Below are 27557 nucleotides of genomic sequence, written 5' to 3' on the forward strand. Positions count from 1 at the left end.
GTTGCTTAGTTTCTAGAGTTAATGGAATGTTATCAATTTCTTTATGAATCCAGCCCTAGCAACGTTTTGATCAAAATTTAATTTCTTCTCAAACATTCGGAAAATTATTATCAGGTTGCAAGTATAAGGATCTTTGAGCCAGTGAATCTATTTAAAGCTTGAAATAATGATACTATTTCTAAGTTTTTGAGTCTTTTTGAATTTTTTATCATTTCTTCCGGCATTTTTTCCGGCACCAGGGTCCTAGGGGCCTCCTCCAAGATTTGATGGTAAACTGTCATTTAGTTTCTATAGTTAATGTAATGGTTATCAATTTTTTTACTCCAGCCTTAGCAATTTTTTGATAAAATTCAGTTTTTAAATTTCCGGAAAATTTGCTCGATGATCCGTAAACACTGTGAAAAGTTTACCATAGAGGTAATTTTTGAAATAATCGATAGACCAGACTACCCCGAGGAGTTTGACTTTATTTACGCTATATCGTTCTTCTCAAGATTTTAAAAATCGAGACGTAAATGCGATTGGTTTCCACCCATCAACTGTCAACTGTTGAAGTGCCGCTCTAAGACCGGAACGGGACGCATCACATTTTACGCGTGGTTCGAGTTGCGGTTTATAATGACTATTTTCGGTAGCGTTCTCGATGCAAAATTTTGTTTCGTTAAACCAATTTCCGTGCTGTTCAGTCCAGATAAATTTTAATGTCTTTTTCAGCAAAGGGCGGAGGGGATGACTAATTTGAGCAAGATTTGAATAAATTTACCAATGTAGTGTTCCGACCCTAGAAAAGAACGGAGTTTCTTTAGAGTTTTCGGAGCTTCAAGAGCTAAGATAGCAGATGTTTTACTCTCAATGGGCGAGATCCCGATTGAGAAATATGATACCCTAGCCAATCAATTTCTAATTTTCCGAAGTGACATTTTGGAAGGTTTATTCTAAGATTTCCGTCATCTGGTCGTTTAAGGCAGTTCATGACATAGCATTTATGTTCTTCCAGTGACCACTTGCTTACGAATTTTGTCTACGAATTTCGTTTAAGAAACAATTGATTTTCTTTAGACCAATTAGGGTATAATCCATTGCTTTTTGAATTTCTGCTGGCATATCTGTTAGCCCGTAAAATCCTGCTTGAAATCTATAATTACCGGTCATTTCACCGCTAATTATGTTAAAGTTACAATGATTTGCCCTGTTAATATCCAATATAAATTGGCTGTACGCGTACTTCAAATCTAACGTAGACAAATATGTTGTGTTTTGCGACGCGGGTGCACTAACTTGCTGAGAGATGGATTCAATAACCGTGTCAATATCCGGCATTAGATATTTGTTCTTGTGAAAGGCTTTAATCAATATTTTAGAGTCTAGCGCAAGCTTGATCGTTTGATCTTTTTTTACAGTGACCACTATTGGTGATATGAAATATTTATCAGGACAACTAAAAAGTTTTATTATATGTTTTTCGTCTAGTAATTTCTTAAGTTCGTTTTTGACTTTATCTTGTAGGTTGACTGGAACACGTCTGCCTTTCTGATGTCTAGGTTGAAAGTCTTTGTGAAACTTAGATTTAGCCACATGATTTTTAGATCTTCCAATGCGAGATATTAATTCCGGAAAAGTTTTTGCGATTTGTTCTTTAAATTCTGACGAAGAAGAAATGTTGTTAACGCGATTGCCTTTAAGAGATGTAGATTGTGTCACTGCTAATCCGAATTAATCAAACAGGTCTCGGCCAATAAGTGATTTGAGACCATCAGCTACGATAGTGAATATTGCTGAATCACAAGTCCATCCGTTGCTTGTGTTTGAAGATTGTATCTTTCCTTCGACATGGATTGGCTCTTTCGAGAAAGTCCGAAGTTTTGGGACCACTTTTTCGTTGATCCAGAAAGCGCGAGGACTGCTTTGTACCACCTGCGATGCGATTGAACGGTTGAGAATACTGCATGCGCTTCCGGATTCCACGAGCAGTGTAATATTGATATTACCGATTTTGATGGGCATGTTGAGGGGTTCAACTTTCTCTACAGCATTCTCGATTACCGCAACCGTATTTTTCCGCTACTGCAGTCCAATTCATAGAGCTTAGCTGGTTGAAGAAAATTCACTGAATCTTCTGGATGCGGTTCTTCTGCCACAATGTTTACAGTCCTCTTCTGAGAGTTTTGTGGTTTTCCATTCTTCTGTTCCCTACAAACATTTGCAAACTGATTTAAGAGTCCACAGTTATTGCAAGTTTTACCTTTTGCGATACATTTATCGCGGTGATTCGGAAGCCAAATTCCACCACAATTTGAACAATAGAGTGTGGTGCGGTTGTTTTGTCTTGGAAAATTGTTCGAGTTTGACCAATTCGGGGTTCGAAAGCTATTTGGAAACTGTACTGCGTTAACACTAGCCGGGATGCCAATCTTGTTGAGCTGCTGAATTTGATGTTGATTGCGCATCCCAAGTTCCATGTTGATTGCTAACTCTAAGGCCTGACGCGGTTCAACTGTCTGTTTGAGAAGTTCTTTTTGAATTTCAGGATCAATAAAGCTAGTGATGAAAACATCACGTATCAAAGTTTCCTTTTAATTTTCGCAGTTGCAGTTTTCTGCCAATTCTTTCAGTTAACTGTAGAAATTTTCTACTGTTTCTCCCCGATGTTTTTTCGTAATTAGGAAAACGTGACGATCAAAAGTTATGTTTCGAGGGCGGAGTAATGCCTCATTAACGATCTTCCAATATTCTGCAGTAGCAAGAGTATCGATCATGATGTGCGGGTTTTTGCAGTCAAGAATGCGACGTCCCTCCACTCCGATACATAGATAGAGCAGGGACACGGTTTTGCGATCCGCAAGTGACCACGGCTTGTCACTACACATTATGCCGACCTCAATTAGTCGTTGGCATATGCTTTGCCAATTCATCTTTTTTTGTGCATTGCGAGCATTCCTTTCTCTATCCTATTGTGCAGAGGAGCCGACTATAGTTTTCTCGTATATTGGTTTGAGTGGGAGGTCCACCATCTCGGGTTTGGGTCCAAGTACGGTGTCGAGAAGGATATTCTTTTTCGCCAATAGTGCCATTTATATTGCACTCTCCATTTCTCCCAGCGAAGAGGAAGGTCAGGTGTTGGTTTATCCCAGAAAGCGTCTATCCCAAGGGTTGTACGCTTGACTGCTGACTGCGCCATGTCGTACTTTATTATTATTGAGTAGTTACTCGAAACGCGGGTGCGTTTACATTCATTGAACTTGCGATTCGTGGAGCGAAATCCTATTTTAAGCTTACTCGCGGAGCGGGTTTGTAAAGAGAGATGTTCAACTGAAATTGAATTGCAAGACTTGAAAAGCGAACTGAAGTGCTTATAAGCAGATCTAGAATGCTTGATCAGACAAGTCTGATCACGAAGCGGGAAACCAATAAAGAAAGTATTCAAAATATCATAAGACGAGAATTGAACAAAATAAGAACTGAATAATGAAGGGCAAACAAATTGAACTAAATTAAAGGCGTCGTATTAAAATGTACTACATTAAACAAATAACAAAGGATTATATTCTTGGGTATTACACGTCCCCAAAAACAGGTAGCGCCCAGCGGGCTTTAAGTGCTCTTAGAGCCTTTCAGCTCTGTTTCAGCTCAAATTATTTTGTAGACTTAAAATTATGGTGTGAAGACACCCCCACTGTTGACCCCCCATTATTGCCGCCATCATTAATTATCACTAATTAACATCATTATTTTTTTTGACAAAACGTGCAAACTTTTTCAATTTTTTTGACATTTGTTTTTCATTATTCACGTCTTTCTAGAAGCAGTGCATAGAAAACATCCTTATGGGTTTGATTGTAGGTTACTGCATATCTTCTAGATGTAATGGAATGTTTTTCGAGATTTTAATATGAGCAATTGTCGAAAATATCTCAAATTTTTTCAAGCTTTGGAATCTTTTTGAATTTTTTATTATTTTTTCCCGCGCCAGGGTCCTAGGGACCTCCTCCAAGGTTTGGTGATAAGCTGTTGCTTAGTTTATAGAGTTAATGGAATGTTATCAATTTCTTTATGACTCCACACCTAGCAACATTTTGATCGAAATTTATTTTTTAAATTTCCGGAAAACTATCATGGAAAGTTCCAAGTTCCGGAAAGTTGCAAGTTTATGGATCTTTATGAGCCAGTGAAACTATTTAAAGCTTGAAATAGGTATACTGGATAGTCTCTTGAGAGAATGAAATGGTTTTGAAGATTGTAATATCATGAATTTAAGCTTGATTTTGTTTAAATTTGCGGCCGTTTTAAAAATTTTGAATATTTTTGTCCTTTTCTGAGTTTAACGATCATTACTGGCCAACGAAGCTTTTCAAGTCTTGCAGATGGCTCCCCTGACATAACTCCAGAGACAAAAAACAGTTTTTAACATTTTCACTGCGAAATCTGGAAGCTTTTCTTTTAAATTTTGCAATATTTTACATATTTTTAAAATACAAGTTTATTTGAGTTATTTACTAACAAGAATAGAAAACTAAATGTTGCAGAGTCGAATCAAGCTAAAGTTAATCTCACTAAATTGTGCCTAGCGACTGACAAAGCCAACCGCTCGCCAGTCGTTTGAGAGCAATTCGCCCGACTTAAGTCAGTTATGTTTTTAAATATTTCAATTTGAGGTTTTCGTTATTTGTAACGCTAACTTGTTACTGTTAGGGGATTTGGAAAAATTTGTTTTTGTCAGCTCTGTGAGCAAAAACTTTGAACAGTTCTAGCAAAAAGTTTAATTGTTTTGTGTCACCAAGTTCTTTTTGCACAATAGATTTATTAATTGCTCTCAAATGAAGTTTGAAGCAATTATTGTAAACTTGTTGATCATTTTAAGGGAAGTGTTTCCCTTGACTGCAATTGCTCTTTTGTTCCAGAATGTCTTTGACTTCTTGGATGACGTTTTGACATCTTAGGCCTTCGTTTTGCAATCTCAGAGCCATTGAGGATCAAAGCCGTTTTAGTTTAATGATTAAAAAATCAGATTGCTTTCCTGGAGGTGCCGGGTTCGATACCCATTGAGGTAGCAGTTTTTTTGCAACCATAAAAAATCAATGTTACACTCCTAAAATAAGCTGCCCCGCCTGTCCTTCCAGAGCAATTCATTAGACGTTAATCGGTTTCTGCTTATTATTAGTACGAAAGAGCAAAGTTCAATAGGATGTTAGTACATAGCAAATATCAAATCAATTTAAAACATTAAAAAAACTGCTTTGAGTCGTTGTTCAAAAAAAAACTCGACCGATTTTTGAAGCAGATGAATAGACAACATACATTTAAAAAATTGAATAAGATATATTTTTTTCTAAAACACGCTCAATTTTGTAATCTTTTGAGAAACCGATTGAGTTGATTCAAGTTCAAAATTGATGACGTCAGTTAGTTTAATCAGATTCCTTTTTCGAGTAGTTTTTTGGAATTATCTAGGCTGTTTTTTCGAATATTACTTTTCTACTCAATTTAATGATTGTGAACGTTGTTGTCACGTTGAAATATTGTTTCAATCTGAGGTATATTTGCAAAAACTTTCCTTCTTCCAATGTTTAAGAAATTTACCATCGGGGTCAGTAGTGGAAATTTATTTTTTTATTGAAGTGTGCGAACGCACCATATAACAGCCAATATAACAGCTCATTATATCATTTCTTTGATGAAACTTCAATTGAAAAAAAAGTAGTCGATATTAAATTTCAAATTGCCCCCATTTTTATAGGCAACATGCAAACCAGCGCAAAATTGGGAAAAGAGCTTAAAGAACATGCCTTTAAACAATCCGCTTTAGCTTCAAAGATACCAATATATCATGACAAGATTTAGTCCGATGAATAGTAATTTTTCTACGATACCCAGATGCAGTTGTCATTTCGATGAGGACTAAGTATAAAAACCGATTAGGTCAGGTTAATTTATCAAAAGGAGTGCAAAAAAGGAACTTAAAACTTTAAAATAAACAAAGTGACTATGAAAACGATATCTCTAAAAATTTGATTCTTGAACTGAGGGCACTCAGAGTTACCGGTTTCAAGACACTCGGTTCTGACAACGATATCAAGTTTTTTGGATATGTATTTTTTTCAGAACTAAGACCAGTGGCATCTGACAGTTCTTGGAATGCAAAACACCATCTGAAAAGTTTTTTTTTAAATTAAATTGGACCTCCTCAATTTGAAGCAGTTCATTTTGCATGCTAATAAAATTCTTATATTGTGTCGCGTTTTCCCCATTTTCAATAGTAATTGAAGTTAGAATTTTCCACAGATAGAAAAAAGCATTTTGAAAAGTGTTTAGATATCTTTTTCAATTGTTTTTAACCATACAACAAAAACAATCATTATTTTGCTTATTTGGACAACTTATGTGTTATCTTGCGGCCGATTAAACTGATCAGCATTTTGCTTTTATAGGCCGAATTAAATTATTTTTGTTCAATTGAAAGAACTTTGAATGATAAACATGAAATTAGTGAAAGAGTAGAATAGGCACCAACTTTCGTATGAAATTGGTAATTATATGACCGATTCATTGCTTTGTCATAGATGACCGCCATGGCTCCTGACATCTTCACATGACGCCATTTTGTCATAACGCCATTTTTTTGTTGACATAACGCAATTTTTTTCAAGACGCCATGTTTTTCAAAAGCAAAATTTTCTAAAATTCAGCAATAATTTGAGCAATATAGAACACATTATCGGAACTCATGGAACACAGTCACCGACAGTTTATAATCTTTCATGGTAAAACCAATGCCATCAGGGAACGCAATTTTAACTAATTTATTGCAACATTAGAGAATTTAGTGAAATTTCAAAGTTATTGAGGATTGGTTAAAATAGTTAAATTAGTTTCTTTGTAGAGAGTTTTGATCATTTTGTGCGAAAAATACGGAATTTTTGGAGACAATAACCCAACGTGAACGAAATTAACGTGAGATGTGAAATGCTCAGAAAACTTTAAACCTTGATAACTCTGCGTCAATTGTATGGATCGGCCAAAATTGACTAAACAAAAACCAGTTGAGCACATAGTTCCTCTCCCGACAAGTGGAGTTGGAACAAAAAAGTTGAGTGTGAGTGATCTTTCTCAATATAGTCCTCCACGCAATTATGGGACCGTATTATGAAATATTGGGTGGCAATTTAGAGTGGTAAACCTATATTCCAAGCGATGGGACGACCGAATTTTATACATTTTCACATTCAAAAACCAATTTCCCTTTGCACTTTGAAAGTCACGAACTGTCGAAAACTTTTTGACTATGAGATAAAGTCAAAGTATGACTCACTTTCGCAAGAAGGCAAATATTGATCACCTTGTCTGAATTTCAAAGCGGTTAAGTTCATTACTTAAAGGCTGAAAGACGTGCATAACATCATTCAGTCGCTCTAATTTTTTTATTTTAAAGTTTTTGCAGCGTAAGTTCAGAAATTAGTTCTAAATTATGCATCTCTCCTCTTGTACTGCATTTTTTTCAATGGTTGTTTGTTTGTGTCTGGGGTTTGCCAACAGCAGCCATAAGTGGCTCACAAAACGAGCTATTTGGAATGGATATAAAGCCCCGCCGAGGAACTGGATAAATCCCCACTTCAAGATGGAAAACGTGTAGAAGCCTGCTAAGCTCCTTCCCATGCATGTCCCGAGGTCAACAAAACATAATTATCGACAGCCTTTTTTAGTTTAACCATTTTCACAACTAAATTTAATGTGAGGTGGAACAGTTCTTATGCCATTATAAAGATGCAAAACTGGCCATACTCTAGGAAACAACACGTTTCATATATTTAATCCAAAAAACAAAACTAGGGAAATCATTTCCTTCGCCAAAAGCTGGATAATGGGGCCATTTTTACTAAGAACTTAAGACATTCAAAGTGGATCTTTTCCGTTTGTGCCCCCCCCCGTTCGTTATGCCCCCCCCCCCCCAATTACAGAGCACGTGTCATTACATGGTAAATCATTGTAAAAATGTGGCATGTGCGTCAGAGGGTTGCAAATAATATGCACCCACTAAGCTGGGGGGGGGGGGGCACAAGCGGAAAAGATCCTTCAAAGTTTATCTCAACTCTGGTTCGTTTTCCAGATTTAGGCTTTAAAAAACGCTTAGTTTTTTACCAACATGTAATCTAGTTCCTCTTCTAACGCACAGACCCTTTTTCGCCCAGCTACGAAAGTCTGGACGCCATCACTGTGGAGCTGCAATTGTCGGGAATCGATTGGCACTCTCTGCTGCCCATTGCTACCACGGACCAGGTACTTATTTCAAATATTCTATAGATATTGGGATCTATTCTGAAATTTAGTCCCCGGTCACCGGGTTGGGGTGGGGGGGGGGTATGTACTACCTTTTTTATGCAGTAGCGTGGGAAGGGTGGGACTGATGCTCCCAGGATGAGGTGCGCGACCCAACACCGGCATGAACAATACGGGTTTGGGTAGCGCACAGAGGGTACTTGTGCAACTAATCTCGTGGTTTAGACAAAGTTTCGGTCACGCCGTTCCGTCTGGCCGAACCTAGTTCAAACATCGTCGTTTTTGAACGTTCAAAATCCTCGCCATTTTCAGCTTTATTTTAGTCTTAGTACAAAAAGGACTCATACGCTTGCTTGATTTCTCATGATCACATCAAGATTAAGTGAGTGTGGTTTAATGAACGGAAGCTCCATCGCTGTTTAGCAAGTCTGTTAAATTTTTTAATTAGAAAGACTTTATAAATGAGTTAAAACTCCATCAATTTTCGTGTTTTTCCGAAAAAGTTGTCGCTTTGAAACTCAGACTACAAATTTATCCTAACATTCGAGTACATTATAAACATAAACTCAAAGTTGTATGAAAAAAACCGACGGTTCATGCTTTTCAAACCGAACACATCAAATCTAAGAAACAGAACCTACCGACTAATTGTTAAGTGGAAAACCGAACATTCCGAACAAACCGAACATACCAAAAAATTCTTACGTAGAAAATCAAACATACATACCCATCAATTTTTTTCTTTGTATGTTTTGGTCTTCTGAACAACGGCAAAACTGAGGAAAGACCATAGTCCTCCTAGTATGCAAAAACATGTATACTTATGGTAATTTATGTCACATTTTGTTATCGTGGAGTGGATAAAAGTAGTTATATGTGAGCAAGACAGGGGGTAAAAGGACGTGCGTATGTATAAAAATTACGTATAGCATTTTTATCAGTTTTCCAAAGACGTACCTAAAAAGAAAGTGAAAACAATAGACCTGTCAAATCATCATAGTTAACAGAGGGGCAATTGTCTTAATTACCCCAGGTGAAAAACGTCTAGTCCTTAATTGATTTCCACTATATTGCATTTGTTTTGTTAGATGTAATCCTATCTACTTAAGGAAATATACCTGAAGAACTCAAGTTTTTGTATTCCCGTTGTTTCAGATTTTGAGAATTCAAATTAAAATTTTTTTGTGATAATGTATGTTACGGTACAACGTTATAGGGATTTTTTGGAAGTAGAACTAAACAGCGATAGTTTCACGGTCAATGATAGAAGATAAGTTTGGGTTTTTTGTAGTCTCAGTTACTACCAGAAACTACAAAATGAGTTCTTCGAGAAGGGTATGCTATATTACCTGTCTATAGGTTGTTCATGAACAAAACAATTAATGGTGATTTTTCAACCTTAAGAATTTACACGTTCTGGTTTTTCTGAAATTTTGGCTTCTGAAAGCTGAAGCCTCAAGTTATTATTTTTTAGAACTGTGTGTTACAGTACGTCTTTATAGCGTAATTTTTAACGTAGAATCCACTGGACACAATTTCAAAGTCAATGAGAGAAGACAAGTTTGTATTTTCCCGAAGTTTTAGACTCTGAAACTTTAGAAGTTTTAGAGGCTATATTATCTAATACAGCTGTATATGGTTGTTCTCAACGTAAAATTCCACAACGAAAAATCTTAAGTTGATTAAGAGTGCAAAGTAATTGTTTTTTCCAGACCTTCGAAAAAATTGCTCCCATTTTACCCAAGTCTTACCGAAAAACACACTATTTTTGCTGAAAATAGAAAAAAAAATCAAACTCTTGCTAAAAATAGCCAATTCTTGGCAGAAGAATCCCGCTGCTGCTGAGAATGAACCAAATCTTGAGTGAAAACACTCAAATTTTTCCGAGAAAAATTCTTACTGAAAAAAAACCAAATACAGTCTTTTGCCAAAAAAAACCCAATTCTTTTAAAAAAAACGCATTCTAGCATCAAATTACACAATCCTAGCGAAAATTACTAAAATGTATGCCAAAAATGTCCAACTGTAGTAAGAGATACCCAATTATTGCTAAAAACCCAGATACTGCCAAAGAACCCAAATCTTGTCAAAGACAACCAATTGTTGCCCAAAAAAACCAATTGTTCCCCAGGCATACATAATGCATGCTGAAATATATCGAAAGTTGTCAAAAAGCAAATTGTTTCCAAACATACCCAGTTTTGGCAAAAATTACCCATATTTTGTCGTGTATGGTCCAACTATTGCCAGAAAAGTACCCAATCCTTGTCAAAAATAAACCAATTATAGTCATAAATACCATTTTCTTGGCAGAAAACTTTACATTTTTACTAAGTAACCAGCTCCTGCCACCCGAAAACACGCCAATATTTCCAAAAATAACCATTTTCAACACAAAGTAGCTAAATCTTGTCAAAACAAAACTAATTGTAGCCAGTTTTAATTAGGATTGGCGAACAATACACAAGTTGTAAGCAGTTTTACAAAATGTGTGCCACTATTCATCTAAACTTTATCAAGAATTACACGATCTTGCCATCATTTCTATTTAGCTAAATTCTGCACAACAGTCCCATTTCTTCATGATCTTACAAACATAAAAAGTTTTGACAACCTCTTTTGAAACAACGAAACTTCTCAGGTGATTGCTTTAAGTTTTGTGAGCATAACTTTGTCGCGAACTATTCAATTTTGTCCAAAATAGTCATTAAAATGTCGCAGAAAAATTATGATACTGCATTTATTGCGTCCTACTACCTTCACTATTTCAGACAATTAGGTGATCTCATCCTCGCAGGGAGTGTTTGCTCTCTTTTCAACAAATTTCATCCCAGTTGCGTTCTATTGTCGCCTTAATTACGAATGTCATTGTAATGTATGGGGTTACTCAAGTGAACAGAGTCAAACAACGTAAGATATGAGTATTCATTTTTTATCAAAACGTGCACGGCTCACGTGGTTGAAACCTTAATTATAATATCTTAAAAATTACGTCACAATTTCGTCATTATGATGTCATTTTAATAGCATTTAAACAAATTTCCATTTCGGTGTTCTTCATTTCCTTTTCAGCAAATCAACAATAGCTAGCTTTTATTAAGTTCCTGAGACATTTTCAATCTTTCTGTATTACAAGCTTAAGTTGTCAACTTAAAACCCGCCGGTGAAAATTTTTCATCGTCCGGAGTTGTCCCAATTTCCCGTTCCACGTAAGTCATTTCTGTTAAAAAATATGCAAAAAGAACTAGAAAAACGAATAAATGGCTTTTATAATCATAGTGCTAATCGGCAAATAGCATATTAATTCTTCAGAGAGAAAGCTGTTGCAATATATTATTACATTACAAAATTTAGTATAAAATGTGTTTAGGTTTCCAACCACCTTCAACCAAAAAGAATTCCGGAATAATGAAACATCAAGTCTGTGAAATTGAACAAAGGTCTCAAGGCTCACCTCTTCTTCCCCGAGTTCAATGATGATGTAGCATTTAAAAAAAAAGAAAAAAAACGTGCTCCGTTCAGATAGCTGATCTACCATTCTCGATTTAGAGGCAGCTTATTTTCATTTTCGTTTTAGTTAAACTAAGTATAGCATAAGGTGACTTCTCGAAGAAGGGAGGACGAGTTGCTAAATAAAAAAAGTGTCATTCATCCAGGCTACGATTGCAGCAAAAAAGGTCAATGACATAGTCGCCTAGTCGCCATTAAAGTGGGAACTTTTTATCAACTAATGGGCCGACTCTAAAATCCCAGTTCAGAATACGGATTAAAAACGTCAAAACCTTGTTAGAACCAGGATCGAGGTGTTAATCGATAACTGTGTACTACGCCAAACTAGTTTTTAAAAACTTTTGTATATTTTCTCATTTCTTGTTCTCTTTCATTGCCGATGGGCGTCAGTTGGGGCCGACGGCGGGGGTATTTTCTGGCATTTTTGTTGCTATGTTATAGAGCGTATATTGATTAGAGTGCTTATGTATTATCTTGTTTAATTAATCACTATAGCTGCGAAGCTCAAAGTGGAGCTTAACTATAGTGCAGTGTTCGCTGCTTTTTTTACAATCCAATGTATTTGGATTGTATTTGTGTGCTGTTTTGTTTTACAACTTCAAGAATAAAAATTGTAGAATTACTGTAAATGCGGTGACTGGTTGCAACTAAGGGATTTTTAGCGTTTAATACGGTAATTGTGTATAAAGCCCGGTCATTAAGTCATTCTGCAATTTATCGGAGTTAAATTTAGCAATTCATAGCTGGCATTAGAATTAAACATAATAGCCTTCAGTTTACAAATTGAATTAAGCATTATTAAGTAATCTAACTGAAATATATTCGAAAACTTTTGTAACTTTGTTCGTTTCTTGTTCGGTTTCATTCCCGATGGGCGTCAATGGCGTGGAGATTTTCCGGCATATTTATTGCCATATTATAGAGCGTATATTGATTAGAGTGCGTATTTTTTGTCTTGTCTATTTTATTATAGCCGATTGAACATAAAATCTGTGAAAATAAACGCAAATTCTCACTTCTTCCCCGAGTTCAATGATGATGTAGCAATAATAAAGGAGAGAAAAAAAATAAACTGAGTATAGCATATGGTGACTTCTCGAAGAAGGGGGGACGAGTTACAACAGTAAAGATCAAAAGAGGCGTCATTCATTCAGGCTAAGATCGCAGCAACAGGAAAGTGAATGACATATTGGCAATTAAAGTGAGAAGACTTGTACCGATTCATTGAGTTCAGAACCTCCTTCCAGAAAATTAAAAAAAAACGATATGAGGTTGTTAGAACGTAGGTCGAGGTGTTATTCCTAAAAATTGTGCTCCTAAGAATACTGAGTGCGTTGAATGGTTGCAACCATTGTAAATTTTAGTGTTGAATGCGGTCAGGATAAAGCCCCGTCATTAAACCATACTGCTCTAAATTATCAGAATTAAATAGTGCGATTCATAACTGGCATTAGTAATAAACGTAACAGCCTTCAGTTTAGAAGCTTAATTTAGCATAATTGGGTAATCCAACTTAAACTGCGTACTACACCAAAAGAGAACATATTTCAAAAATTTTGTAACTTTATTTGTTTCTTGATCTGTTTCATTCCCGATGGGCGTCAGTGGCGTTGATAATTTCGCATATTTGTAGCTATGCTATAGTGCGTATACTAATTGTAGTGCGTATTTGTTGTATTGTCTAGATTATTATAGCTGCGGAGCTCTAAGCTGAGCGTAAATTTATTGCGGTGTTCGTTGTTTTTTTCACAACCCAATGTAATTGGATTGTATTGGTGGGCTGTTTTTTTTACGAATCAAAGACTAAAAATTGTAGCTTTATTGTGAAGCGGTGAATTGTTGCAACCACTGTAGTTTTTAGCGTTGAATGCGGTGAGGATAAAGCCCGGTCATTTAGTCATACTGCTTCAGGTTATCGGAGTTAAATTTAACGACTCATAGCTGGCATTAGTATTAAAATTAATGGCCTTCAGTTTAGAAGTTGAATTAATCATGATTAGGTAATCTAACTGAAACATATTCCAAAGCATTTGTAACTTTGCTCGTTTCCTGTTCTGTTTTCTTGCCGATGGGCGTCAATAGGGGCCAACGGCATGAGTTTTTTCCGGCACATTTTTTGTCATGTTATAGAGCGTATATTGATTAGAGTGCGTATGTATTGTCTTGTCTAATTTATTATAGCTGCGAATGAACGTAAACAAAAATCTCAAGGCTCCCCTCTTCATCCCCGAGTTCAATGATGATGATGTAGCAATTACAAAAGAGAAAAAAATGTGCTTCTGTTGGGTATCTGATCTACAAATCTCAATTCCGAGGCAACTTCTTTTAATTATTGCTATAGAGAACACGCCAGAAGTTTCTATGCTATGCAAACAGACAGTTGTAGACTTCTACAACAACAATAACAAAGCAGAACTTTACTAGCTTTTTTTGGAACAGTATGGAACTAAGCAGATCAGTTTGTGCGCAATTCTGTGATTATTAGTTGCCCTATAGACCAATGTATGAAAAGCAAATGGGATTTTGTGAGGAGGCCTCTCGTGATTGGGATGAGTAGGCAAATGGGTCATTGACAGAGAGTTTTATTGCAAGTATAGGAGAAGTGAACGCACATGAACCCAATTTTGGTAACAAAAATTTGAACAAGGCAATCTCTTTTCTGTGTTTTTCTACAGTAACTGGATTTGATACAATGAAAGAGGAACAGAGAGCATCGGCTGTTGGAAATATTTTGCTGAGGTCTGCCAAAACCAAATTAAGTATTAGTGTCGATGGAGATAAAGATGACCACGACCATATTTTTCCTAATGAGGCAAGTGAAACAATATCTGCGGAAACTTCCGTCGAATCTGAGCAACCGACATATCTTACCAAACAGACGGCCAAGAGATGGGCTTCTGCTGGCAGTAGTCCAAAAAATTTAGGAAGTAAAATACCAGAAGGTGTTGAAAACGAAACGGAAAAGTGTCTTCCATATCGCAAACTGAGACAAGCTGCTGAGTTATTTAACAGAGATTTCTTTCTGTAAAATTCTGTTTAATTGCTCTCAAACGAAGTTCGTAGCAATTATATTAGTCCTGTCAGTCTTTTTTATGCGATTTTTCGCTTGACCGATTTTTCGTCTGACGCTTTTGATTTTTCGTCCTCAAAAAGGGGATAAACATGTAGCGCCCAGCGGGCATCAAGTGCTCTTAGAGCCTTTCAGCTCTGTTTCAGCTCAAACTGTTTGGAGACTTATATTTATACTTAGGGTGTGAAGGGCGGTTCTTAGAATTTGAAGACCCCCCCCCCCCTGTTGACTCCCCCCTGTTGCCCAACTCCCCACTGCGCTGTTGCCCCACCCCACCACAGTGTTGCCCCTCAATCAGCCCTCGGTGCATCGGTGCACCTCATTTTTGACCGTTTTTGTTTTTTATCATTCCTAGTTGTCAAAAAACCTCTAAGGTTTAATAATAGGTTACTGAATCGTTTCTAGTGGTAATGGAATTGTTTCAACATTTTAACATCACGAGTTTTAGCATTTTTTGACAAAACGTGCAATTTTTTCAAATTTTTTGACTTTTTCCCCTTATTCAAGTTTTCCCAGGCCATGGGGCCAAAAAAAATTTAGGGGGTTTGATAATAACTGACTGACAAATTTTTAATGGCCATGGAAATGTTTCTGAACTTTTTAATGTGACAAATTTTAGCAATTTTATTGATGAAACTTGATTTTTTTTTCAAGTTTTTTTTTGAAATTCTGTAGTTTTTTAGATTATTTCAGACTCAAGAGCCCATTAACCTCCTCTAAGGTTTAAAAATAGGTTACTGAATAATCTCTAGATTAAATGGAATTTCTTGCAAAATTTTAACACCACGAATTTTGGCGGTTTTTTGAGAGTTTTTTGCCGATTTTTCTAATTTTTTGAATTTTCTAGTCATTATTTAGGTTTTTTGAGCCTCAGGGGTCGGAAAGCCTGCGTTAGAGTTTGATTATAAGTAACTTGAAAATTTTTGGGGGTCATGGATTAATTTTCAATTTTGTAATATCACAATTTTTAGCAATTTTTTTTATATAAAATTTGCAATTTTGAAAGTTTTTTGAAATTTTTTGTCAGTTTTTTGGTTTCTCTAGACTCAAGGGCCACGGATCATCTTTTAGTGTTTGATAATATGTTTCTGCATAAATTTTAGATGTAAAGGAATGTTCGTCAAGTTTTTAATATCACGAATTTAAGCAACTTTTTAAAATTTTTGCAATTTTTAATGTTTTTGAATTTTTTTTCCGGCAACAGAGGCCCTGGGACCTCCAAGGTTTGATAATAAGCTGCCGCATAGTTTCCAGAATTAATGGGATGGTGATAAACATTTTTTATGACTCCAGTTTTAGCAATTTTTGGAAAATTTGTATGTTCCAAATGTATGGATCTTCGTGAGCCTGTGAAACTATTTCAGGCTTAAAACAGGGATACTGGATAGTCTCTTGAGAGAATGAAATTGCTCTGAAGATATTAATGTCTTAAGTTTTAGCAAGATTTTTTTAAAGTTTGCATTTTTCAAACTTTTTCAATTTTTTTGTCCTTTTCTGAGTTTAGCGACCATTAATGGCCAACGAATCTCTTCAAGTCTCGGAGATGGGTTACTTGACAGAACATTCGAGACAAAAAATGATTCGGAACTTTCTTTATTACAAAGTTGAAAACTTTTTTTTTAATTTTGCCTCTTTCAGTTTTTTTCTATATGATTTATTTATTAACAAGGTTAGAAAACTATAAGTTGCAGTGTGGAATCCAATCATGGATGATATTCCTGTCTCTTTCTCTTTCTTTCGGTTAGGGTTCCTTTCCTTCTCTTTCTCGTTCACGTTTTATCTCTCTCTCTCTCTCTCTGTGTCTCGCTCTCTCTCTCCCTCTCTCTCTCTCTCTCTCTCTCTCTCTCTCTCTGTTGAGGCCGCACTTCAGCTGCTGTTATTTGGCGTAATGTCATCATTTCTGATCCTCATTATCCAGGAGTTATAGTTGAAATGTGTTTATCATAAATGATATAAAGGGCACTTTTTAGGAAACCATTGTTATTTGCTCTCAAAAGCAACTTTTAGCAAATATATTCTTCCTGTTTGTCTTTTATGCATTTTTTCGCTTGGCAGATTTTTCGTCTGACCCAGTAGACTTTTGTCTTCAGAAACGGAATAAAGAAGTAGCGCACTGAGGCCAACCACTCGCCGGTCGTTTGAGAGCAATTCGCCCGACGTTAGTCAGTTATGTTTTACAATTGTGGTTTCCGAAAACAACAACGTTTGAATGTCTATTTTTCTTTCAAGCTTTCTTTTTTTGTCTATCTGATCAAAAATATCTTTTTTATTATATTTTTTTGATCTAATAATGCATTTTTTCAAACCTGTTTTTACAAAAAAAAAACATCCTTAAAAAACTCTTTTTTATGATTACCGAAAACAATTTTGTTCAAAAATATTTAATTTGAAATATAAATTTACTTCGAAAAATTCTTCTTTTTGTAATACCTATTAATTTTTTTTCAAATGCCTCTTTTTATTTTGTAAATTTGATCAAAACATGCATTGATTTCAAAAATGTTTTTACAAAAAAACATCGTTAGAAAATTGCCCGACCCGGGTTCAAATTAGCTTAAAATGTAAGCATAGACAATAGTGGATGTTTTTTTTGTTATTTTTGCTTTTATCTTTCATAGGATTGGCATAATGGCACTTTTTTGACAACTGATATGAAAAATCCGCCCAATCTTCTGTCGATGCCGGCAATTAATTTTTTACTAAAATAAGGGATCTCTAAGGAACAAAAAGTACACATCTTGAGGGGTGCAAACAGGCTGGTGGTTATATAGGAGTGGGGCGGGGTTCATAATTTTAAGACTACTCATGGAGTTTCATAATTTTAAGGCTACTCATGGAGTTAGCTATTATGAAATTTCGCTTTTTCCGTGATATTGAGACTAAAGAGTTTAGATGTCAATCTGCCGTTTGAAATCTTTGGAGATATTTTTCTGTTTCTGCTTTACACTTTATGCGAGGCATTCTGATCTTTATAAACATATAAATTAATTCAAACGAGCTAAACTCTTATCTATGAATGAATTGCAAGCGGCGGCTAATTTTGTGTCTGTAAAACAAATCCAGTTTTACGCAATTTGTATTATGAAGATTGTAGAAATTCAATCCGGAGATGAAAACTGAGCACCAAAAAGAAGTTTTATGCGAGAAATCATGCAGCCGTAATCTTGAACCCTATTTTAAAACACACTTATTATTGGTTGTAAAAGCGAGTGCGCGGTTTCCTTTTACACAAGGTGTACTTAGACTTCAGTTTCCAGAGCAGTTTCACATGTTCCATTCCAAGAAATATAGGTTTTATTCGAATAACCCTCTTTAACAATTGATGAAACAATTGTATAGAATTTCTCCTCAGAAATGTAGACCTCATTAGGTTTTTATCAGGTTCTTGTGCCACTGAGAAACAACCTATTTAATACAACTATATTTGATTGAGTATTCAATCATAAATTACAGTGTGAAGAGAAAAACTTCGATAAAAAGTTTGTTGTAGATAAACTGAGTATAGCATATGGTGACTTCTCGAAGAAAGGAGGGCGAGTTACTACAGTAAAGATCAAAAAAGGTGTCATTCATCCAGGCTACGATCGCAGCAACAGTAACGTCAATGACATAGTCGCCATTAAAGTGAGAGAAGTTCTATCAACTCATGGACGACTTTAAAACCCCAGTTCAGAATACTGTTTAAAAAGTCAAAACCTTGTTAGGACCCGGATCGAGGTGTTAATCGCTAAAAAACTGTAAGAATATCGGGGAATGCGGAGAATGGCTGTAAATCTTTTGCAATTTTTAGCGTTTAATGCGGTGAAGGATGTGGCACAAAAATTTTCTATTAAAACAACAAAGCTTACGACAAACCGATAACGCCCTGTCATTAAGTTATACTGTAATTAGAGTTCACTAAGTTATCAGAGTTATATATAGCGATTGATAGCTGGCATTAGTATTAAACTTAAATAGCCTTCAGTTTAGAAGCTGAATTTAGTATAATTGTGTAACCTAACTGAAACTGAACACTACGCCAAACTAGAACACATTTTGAATCTTTTGACACTTTTCTCGCTTCTCGCTGTTTCATTACCGATTGGCGTCATGGGGGCCAACGGTGTGGATATTTTCCGGCATATTTGTTGCTATTTTATAGAGCGTATAATGATTAGAGTGCGTATTTATTATCTCTTTTAATCAATTATTATAGCTGCGAAGCTCTAAGCTGAGCTTAATTATATTGCGGTGTTCGTGGCTTTACAATCCAAAGTATTTGGATTGTATTGGTGTGCTGTTTTTTACGACTCGAAGAATAGTATTGGAGATAGATAGTCTTTGTTATCGATAACTTTATCGAGCTTATTTAAAGCAAAAATTAAAACTCAATGCCCCACACAAAAACTAAGTGTTTTGTTCAAACCGCTGAACGAATTGAAAACCAGAGAAAAGAGAGAGTAATTTTCGGTCCATGCCGCGTTTTTGGGAGAGTGAAGAGAGTGTGAAAAAAATTTCGTTAAGCGAGCAAAATATTTTGATCGCGTGCGGCTTCTTCGAAGCAGTTTTTTCGATTTTACTTTACTTTTTGGGTAAAGAGGTTGTTCTAAATAATTTTAACAAGTAAGTTTCTTTGGCGGCATTTTTGACTATCTCAATCATGTATTAGAGCTTCATATGCAATTTTTTTGGCCGTTTTTAAAGATTTTTTTAGCTGTTTTTGTACTATTTTCCGTGCTTCTAGTTTCCGAGGTTTTTCTGGTTGAAATTAGCTTTATGTTGTTTTCGTGGCCTTTTGATATTCCTTGTTCTTATCTTAAGTTCGTTTAAGTTGAAGAAAACATGTTAAAAGTAAACATTTTTTGCCTAATTTTTATGTTTTCCAAGTTTTTTTGCCCATTTCCTATGTCCTTTGCCTCAAAAATTGTTTTTTTTTCATGTTCAATTTTTCAATTAAGGTTGCCTGAAGGGTTTTTGTCACTAGTACAAAACATTTAATGGTTTTGTAGCACATATATTTTTTTAAAACAATATAATGAACTAGCTATTTTGAAAAAAATAGCAATTTTTTCAACTTTTCCAATTTCGTTGTTCTTTTTGATTGTGCTAGCACTTAGTCTTATAATGGCTACCTCTAAGTGGGCCTCCCATCAGTCCCACTTCATTAATTAAAAGAATTTATACATATCACACAGTTTTCCCTATTTTCACATCAATTGTTTTCCCTTTTTGCGGCTTCCTTTTTGTTCTGTTCAATCACTTAATCTCATTCATGATAGGTCTAATTGGCGGCTTTTTGATGCACCTTTTTAAATTCATCTAGTTTACCAAAATTCAAAGCTGCGGAATTTAGCGACCTCGGCATGACCTGTTTTCAAAATTATTCATAATTTCTTGGAATACGAGTTTTTGTTATCTTTTTTTCGTGGGCTTTTGATATCATTGTTATTATTTTAAGTTTGTTTCAGTTGGAGAAAGCATGCTAAATACAAACATTTTACACTAATTGTTATGTTTTCTAGGTTTTTGCCTAATTCCTCTGTTTTTCAGCCTTAAAAAAGTGATTTTCATGTTCAACTGTCCAATTAGGGCTGTCGGTAGGGTTTTTGTTACTAAGTGAGAACACGTAATGGTTCGGTCTCACTTATGACCCATTTCATTTTTTGGTAATGTGCAAAATGTTGCCTTTGTATTTCGGCGTGAATTTGGTGAAATTAATTGTTTCATTTGTGCAACTTTGTCATTGACTCAGATACTGTTTGTTTTTGAATGTCTAAGTAAATTTTTGTATGTTGTCTTTATTTAATATTCCCTTTTACAAGCTTCAAAACTGCTGAAAGATAATTTACAACTTGTTTAGTTTTATGGTATGCTGTCGTTAAAGATTCTTGAATGTAATTATACTTTTTATTTTGACTCATTTTTCGAAAACTTCGTGATATTTCTTCCAATTTCCTTAGTTTTCGCCTCTTTTTGCTTTATCTGATTCCTAATTTGTTCTATTGTGTACTCATCTTAAGGATTCGTAGAACTAGTATTTGAAAACGGTGTTAAAATTGATACTCTTTCTCAAAACATATATCTAGGAAAACGGAGTTTCCTCTAATTGTTTCCAGATTTTTGTAATTTTTGCGTATGTAAAGTCATGGTTTTTACCCGTTTTAGTTTGAAATTGCTGCAAAAATGTTAATTGTCGAGTCATTATTTAAATCCAATCCTGGGATTCGTTTTTTGCAGGTCATGCTTCGTCTAACGCCCTTTTTTGTTTTACACTTTTTCAAGCAGCAAAGCTGAAAAGTTTGTGAACCTTTTGAGTTTTGTTAAAAGTCAAACTTTATCCGCTCATTAGTGGCATTCTCGCGTGTGCCTTCATTTCTCACTCACTCTACAAGTTTCGCACTTTAAAAAGAAAACTTAATATGAATTTTTGAATATCTTATAAAGTTCCCTAACAAAAAAGGCGCCTGTTGATTTATTTTTTACAGCCCTATTAATAAATCGTTGGATGTTTTTTAAATCGTTTTTGAGCGGCAGCGATAACTTTCTCAACAAACAGTTTTAGGTTTCTGTTTAATATGGCAATTGGCAATCTGCCGGCTAATTTTTGAGAAGATCGAACAAAAAATCAATTTTTTACAGATTTGGAATGGAATGTTACAGCAAGCAAACTAACTGGAACGGCAGCACATCAGCAGGTGTCAGTTTTTGGTCATTCTTTTCATTTTAAGAAAAAGTTCTGCATCTCAAAAAAAGAATTGTGAATTTTTGATAACCTGCGCTGATACTTATAACACGTAGCTTTTGCCGACTGCTTATCCAACCGTATTTTGAAAAAAATAACAGTTCCTCACTGCTTTAAGAAATACTGATTGCCCTTTGAGAATGATCACTTTCAACATTCTTCAACTACGCCTGAACTTTTCTTTTCGATAGAAATTAGGTTTTCTATTCCCAATTGTGGTTGATTGAGATGAAAATTTATCTTTACCGCCATCGACTATAATTGTAAATGATTTTTCAGAACCTATGATCTTTGAACTAGACTCATCATTTGCTCAAAAATATTTTTCAAGCCCAAATAATTATAACGGCAACGAAACGAGGGTTCTGTGCTGAACAAATTTGATAATAGTCTGTGAATGGCTAAAAAAATTTCCGGGCCCATTTCAGTTGGCGTCCAGTGTTCCAAACTCCGCAGTGATTCCCATGTGCACAAGTGACTATTCACAATACACTCTGGCAGTATGTGGATTCGGATATGTGGCTGCGAATAATAAAAAGTTCCCTTCTACTCTACTTGAGACGCAACTTACAGAACTTGGCCAGCAATGTCCGTTCACACAACTCGATACCAGCAAATTGGTAATACGTCACATGGAGCTACCAATTTTTTCGCGAATCTAAAAAATAGTTTGTTTACACATGATGAGCAGCTTAACTGATGCTCACACAAATACAGAGATCATGATGTGTTAATTATTATAGCCGCCTCAGCGTCTCAGCCGGCTATTATAGCGCTCCTATTTTATTACAATTCAAAGAATTTGAATTGTATTGGGGCGCAGTCTTTTTTACGACTCGAAGAGGAGTATTGGAAAAGTCCTTTTTTATTACGACTCGAAAAGGAGTATTGGAGAAGTCCTTTTTTTAATCAATTTGTTGGAATGAATTTTCAAGCAGGAAATGAAACACGTGAAATAAATGGAGTGATTTTGTTGCAGAACAAAATGAAGAGTCGAGCGAAATAAGAGTGGTTTTTTGATCATATCGCTGTTTTCTAGAGAGCAAGAAATTGAGGTGGGAAAAAAAATCTGTAAGCGAGCAAAAATTTTAAGGCAGTTATTTTTATTTTGATTAAGCGGTTTGGTTATAATTTTGTTTTAATGAGGTTTTCCATGTATCTTACTGATTTTAGGGCTAATTTTTGCAATTTTTTGACGATCGTTTTGGTTACTGCCTCAAATGGGTATTGAAACGACCCCTAATATTTGAGAAATTTTTGGATAACACGTGGTTACATTTTGTAGATATGAATCATTTTTTGTTGAGAAATATAACAAAAATGGCACAAATCAAAGCTATTTTTCTGAATTTATTGCAGTTTTCTGTTTTTAGACAAGTTTCTCAGCCTATTATAACTTGCGAGCATCTGGATACCGTATTTATTTATTTTTATAGTGCTAAAAAAGTTATTAACTTTCTCCAGTTTCCTAGTCCAAGTTAGTTGTTTGTAGGAGCTTATTTTTAATTGCTCTCAAATGAAGTTTGTAGCAATTATATTAGTCCTGTCGGTCTTTTTTTAATGCCATTTTTCGCTTGACCGATTTTTCGTCTAACGCTTTAGACTTTTTGTCCTCAAAAACGGGATAAACAAGTATCGCCCAGCGGGCATTAAGTGCTCTTAGAGCTTTTCATCTTTGTTTCAGCTCAAACTGTTTTGGAGACTTATATTTATACTTATGGTGTCAAGGGCTGTTCTTAGAGGTTGAAGACACCCCCACAAATGACCCCTCCTATTGCCCCACACCCGCCCCACCGCGCTGCTGCCGCCCTCCCACACCAGTGCCCCCCACCCAATTTGCCTCCAGTGCATCCCCCCCGTGACTAGCTACTGACGAACAACCGCTTGCTAAAAACGCAAATTTTTAATTTTTTTGCAATTTTCAAGTTTTTTTTGAAAATTTTTGATAATTTTTTTTATCAGCCCTAGGTGTCAGAAAACCTCTTCTAGGGTTTCAAAATAAGTTACTGCATTGTTTCTAGTAATAATGAAATGGTTTCAACATTTAAACATCACGAATTATAGCAATTTTTTGACAAAACCTGCAATTTTTTCAAAGTTTTTGACATTTTTTCTCTTATTCAGTTCTCTGCAGACCCAGGGGCCAGAAAACACTCTAAGTGAGTTGATAATAAGTTACTGACAAATTTTTAATAGCCAAGGAATAGTTTTTGAACTTTGTAATGTCACAAATTTTAGCAATTTTTTGATAAAACTTGCTTTTTTCAAAGTTTTTTCAAATTTTTTTTTGTAGTTTTTTAGATTATTTCAGACTCAAGAGCCAGGAAACGTCCTCTGGGGTATGGAATTAGGTTACTGAAAATTTTTTAGGTTAAATGGAATGTCTTGCAAGATTTTAACATCACGAATTTTAGCATATTTTTGAAATATTTAGCCAATTTTTCTCCAATTTTAGACATTTATACTAATTATTCAGATTTTTTGAACCTCAAAGGTCAGAAAGCCTCCGTTAGGATTTGATAATGAATTACTGGAAAATTTTTGTTGGTCAGGGAATATTTTTCATCATTTTAATATCACAAGTTATAGCATTTTTTAAAAAGAATTTTTTAAAGTTTTTTAAAAATTTTTGTCAATTCTTAGGTTTCTCTAGCCACGGAACTTTCTGTAGGGTTTGATAATATATTACTGCATTGTTTAGAGATGTATTGGAATGTTCTTTAAAATTTTATTAACACGAACTTAAGCAATTTTTAAAGATTTTTTGTGTTTTTGATTTTTTCCGGCAACAGAAGCCCCCGATCCTCCTCCAAGGTTTGATAATAAGCTGCTGCATAGTTTCTAGAATTAATGGGATGGTGATCAACATTTTTTTGTGTCCCCCAGTATTAGTAATTTTTGGATAAGATTTAAACATTTCAAATTTTTCGAAAATTTGTATGTTCCAAGTGTATGGATCTTTGAGCCTGTGAAACAATTTCTGGCTTGAAACAGGGATACCGGATAGTCTCTTGAGACAATGAATTGGTTCTTAAGATATTAACGTCTTGCGTAATGTCATCACCTTTGCGTAATGTCATCATCTGTGATTCTCATTGTCAATGAGTTCTAGATGAAATGTTTTTTATCATAACTGATCTAACAGGCACTTTTTAGGAAACCATTGTTAATTGCTCTCAAAAGCAATTTCTAGCAAATTTATTAACCCTGTTTGTCTTTAATGCAAATTTTCGCTTGGCCGATTTTTCGTCTGACCCATTTGACTTTCCTCTTCGGAAACGGGATAAAGATGTAATGCACTGAGGTCACTAAACTGTGGCTAGCTGTTGACGAAGCCGGTCATTTGAGATCAATTCGCCCGACGTTAGTCGGTTATGTTTTCATGATTTGGCTTCAATTATTTTAAAAAGTCCTCAAGTGTTTTTAGTAGATACTAGTTGTTTTGATGACTAAATTTGGAAGGGATAGTTATTTCCAGATCTCAGTTTAAGACAAAAATTGATCAGATTTTTTATCATATTTTTACAGATTCGATTTTCTTGTTTTTACTTTTTTGTTTTATGGTTTTGTTTTAAGATAATCAAAAATTAGTGGGGGCAAGTTTTGTCTGATGAGTATTTGGATGGCCTTTAAGTGGATTTCCACTTCAAGTCGCTCCTAAATTCTTCGGGCTATGTTTTTTTTAAGATCTGTTCACACATTTTCATGATTTTTGAAGTCAAATGGGAGCATTGAGTTTGATCACGCCGAAACAGGAAATAGAGCGAAAAAGCGAGTGGTTTTGTGGGGTGAAATTTCTTTTAATTTTTAAGTAGAGTGAAAACGGTGGAAAGTTTTAAAGCGGTGGAAAGTTTGCTTTCTCGCAAGCAGTTTTTTTTTCACATGCTGCAATTTCACTTTGGTTTTCACTGTTTTTTTTAATTTTCGGATCGGATTTTATTCTAAAAGGTTTTAGGTTTTCTTATCAATTCATGGTTCATTCTAGGCCTAGTTTTTTGTTATAACCAAATTTACATTTCTCGCTAGTGGTTTTTTTGTTCTCGCTAGCGACATTTTGAAATCCATTTTTTTTGTTCTTGATCTGATTCTTTTAGAAATGGTTTTCCAATTCACTCATAGTCTGATCTAGGTCTAGTTTTTTTGTTTAGTCAATGAAAATTCTTTGAATTGTACGTCAGGACTTGTCCTGGTATGTTTTTCTTTACTTCTTCGACTAAAAAAATTTTCGCTTTACCTCAGTTCACAGCTTGTTCAACATTTTGCATGAAATCTTTTTGACTTCTCTAGACGAATTTCGCTCTTTTCTCATTCTGCTAAAAAAAATGTTTTTTGACCGCAGTTGCTCAGCAAAGCAATTCAAAACGAACAGAGTCAGTATCAAAAAACGAAATCAGAAATAGAAACGGGATAAAACCATAAAGCCCCATTTTAGATGCCCGTTTCTCGAACTTTGTTCTTAGTTACCATCTGTAATGCTTATTGGTATTGATACTAGCCCTTGTGTGGTTTCACTACGAAACAGAGTATGTTCAGCTCCAAAATAACATCAAAATAGATCGCTCTTTAAAATTGTTTGTACAAAAATCATTTTTTCACTAGTTTCTCTCTTCTTTCAATCCCTATCTTTGTTATGGGAATCAACGGCGGCTATTTTCCGGCAATCTGCCGGCTATGTTTAGTGATAGAAATGGGCGCAAAATTACGATCACCTATCAGTTTATCCCAGAGAACGTCGCTTTCACCATTAGACAGTTGCAATAAAAGTTATCTTACGAAAATATTTACTCTAGAAACTGAAGCCTTATTCTTGATTCTTTAAATAAAAAAATAGTACCTTAGCAAATTCCACGTTTAAAAACTACGTTCAATTTACCTGACCTCTTCTACCATTATTGTAGGTCTGCACGAGAGGACAAAACACCCAGACATGTCCGGGAGACTCTGGCAGTCCTCTGTTCCCTGTGGATGGTAGCAACAGGGCAATATGTCATTACGGAATCCTCAGTTTAGGAGACTGCACTCCGGGCAGAACAGACAGCCTCTACACTCGAGTATCTGCCTATCAGAAGTGGATTAAGAAGTACATGTAAACATTCAGATGCTGGTTCATGACGTCATCGCCGCCATCATCAGGGGCTATCTTTCAAATGTTGTGTCAGAACAGCGTCAGTCGCACATTTTAGATAAATTGCAAAAAAAGTACAAACAATTTGAATATTTAAATTATTCTTATGAAATTTGAATTTGTACAAAGGCTGAAAACTAACGAAGCATGTAAATAAATCAGAATGCATATATTTATTATAAATATTGAGAATTTCGGAAATGTTATTGGCTATTAACAAGGAAAATATTAACATTTTAACGATTTAAATTTATACATAACATTTTTTGAAGTACTTATTTCTAAATTAAATTTCTATTCTAATCACTATTTTCCTGAGACAATTACAATTGCATTTCCAAAAGCATCATTAAGGAAACGCTGTGAAAACAATTGAGTTAATGTTTTGAAAGCCATTGCCAGTTAAGTTGCGAAGGGTATTCAAACATGAATCAACATGATTACGTACAACTTTGCCGATGTAATACTATGCCGACGTTTATGCTAATTTTAAAAGAGCCGAAACTGCCAGTACCAATTAATAATCAATTCAATGATCGGTGAAATGATTTCCAAAGGGACCAGGGTAAGCTGATGACTAGTTCGGTTGTGATATAATTATATCAATTCATACGAGCCGCTAACATGTCATGATACGAAATTATCATTGTTGACTGAAAAATTATCTCGCTCAAATTATCCTGACGTTTTAAATAAATTTTGAATCGGTGCTGCCCATTCTCAAGTTATGTGCGTTACAGACACAGAACTTTATATTTTAGCGTTTGATATAATTTTTCATCAAAATCTCGCCAGTAAATTGAGCTTCGGCTGACCGAAGTACATTTTTAACAACATTTTATGAAAAGTTGTGAGGCCTT

General features: G+C 35.2%; 2 protein-coding genes across 5 annotated transcripts in view; both read left to right on the plus strand.

The window, feature by feature from the left end:
- Positions 1-27000, plus strand: part of LOC142339330 (transmembrane protease serine 11G-like) — a 528023-nt gene extending 501023 nt beyond the window's left edge. Inside the window, exons 1-5 of one of the 3 annotated variants that reach the window (XM_075389303.1) lie at positions 7390-7585; positions 8166-8271; positions 18342-18475; positions 22001-22192; positions 26471-27000. In XM_075389303.1, the coding sequence (XP_075245418.1) occupies positions 7463-7585; positions 8166-8271; positions 18342-18475; positions 22001-22192; positions 26471-26662 (747 nt within the window). In that variant the 5' untranslated portion in view covers positions 7390-7462 and the 3' untranslated portion in view covers positions 26663-27000. Of the gene's footprint in view, positions 1-7389; positions 7586-8165; positions 8272-18341; positions 18476-22000; positions 22193-26470 lie in introns of those variants that run through there. The other 2 variants (XM_075389305.1, XM_075389304.1) reach the window with 2 other exon arrangements.
- The window catches only part of LOC142339327 (ubiquinone biosynthesis protein COQ4 homolog, mitochondrial-like), a 549842-nt gene that overhangs the window by 238831 nt on the left and 283454 nt on the right, over positions 1-27557 (plus strand). The gene's annotated exons all lie outside the window — the stretch shown is intronic.

This window comes from Convolutriloba macropyga, chromosome 5 (genome assembly GCF_964194025.1).
Source record: "Convolutriloba macropyga chromosome 5, txConMacr16.3, whole genome shotgun sequence".
Taxonomy (NCBI): Eukaryota; Metazoa; Xenacoelomorpha; order Acoela; family Convolutidae; genus Convolutriloba; species Convolutriloba macropyga.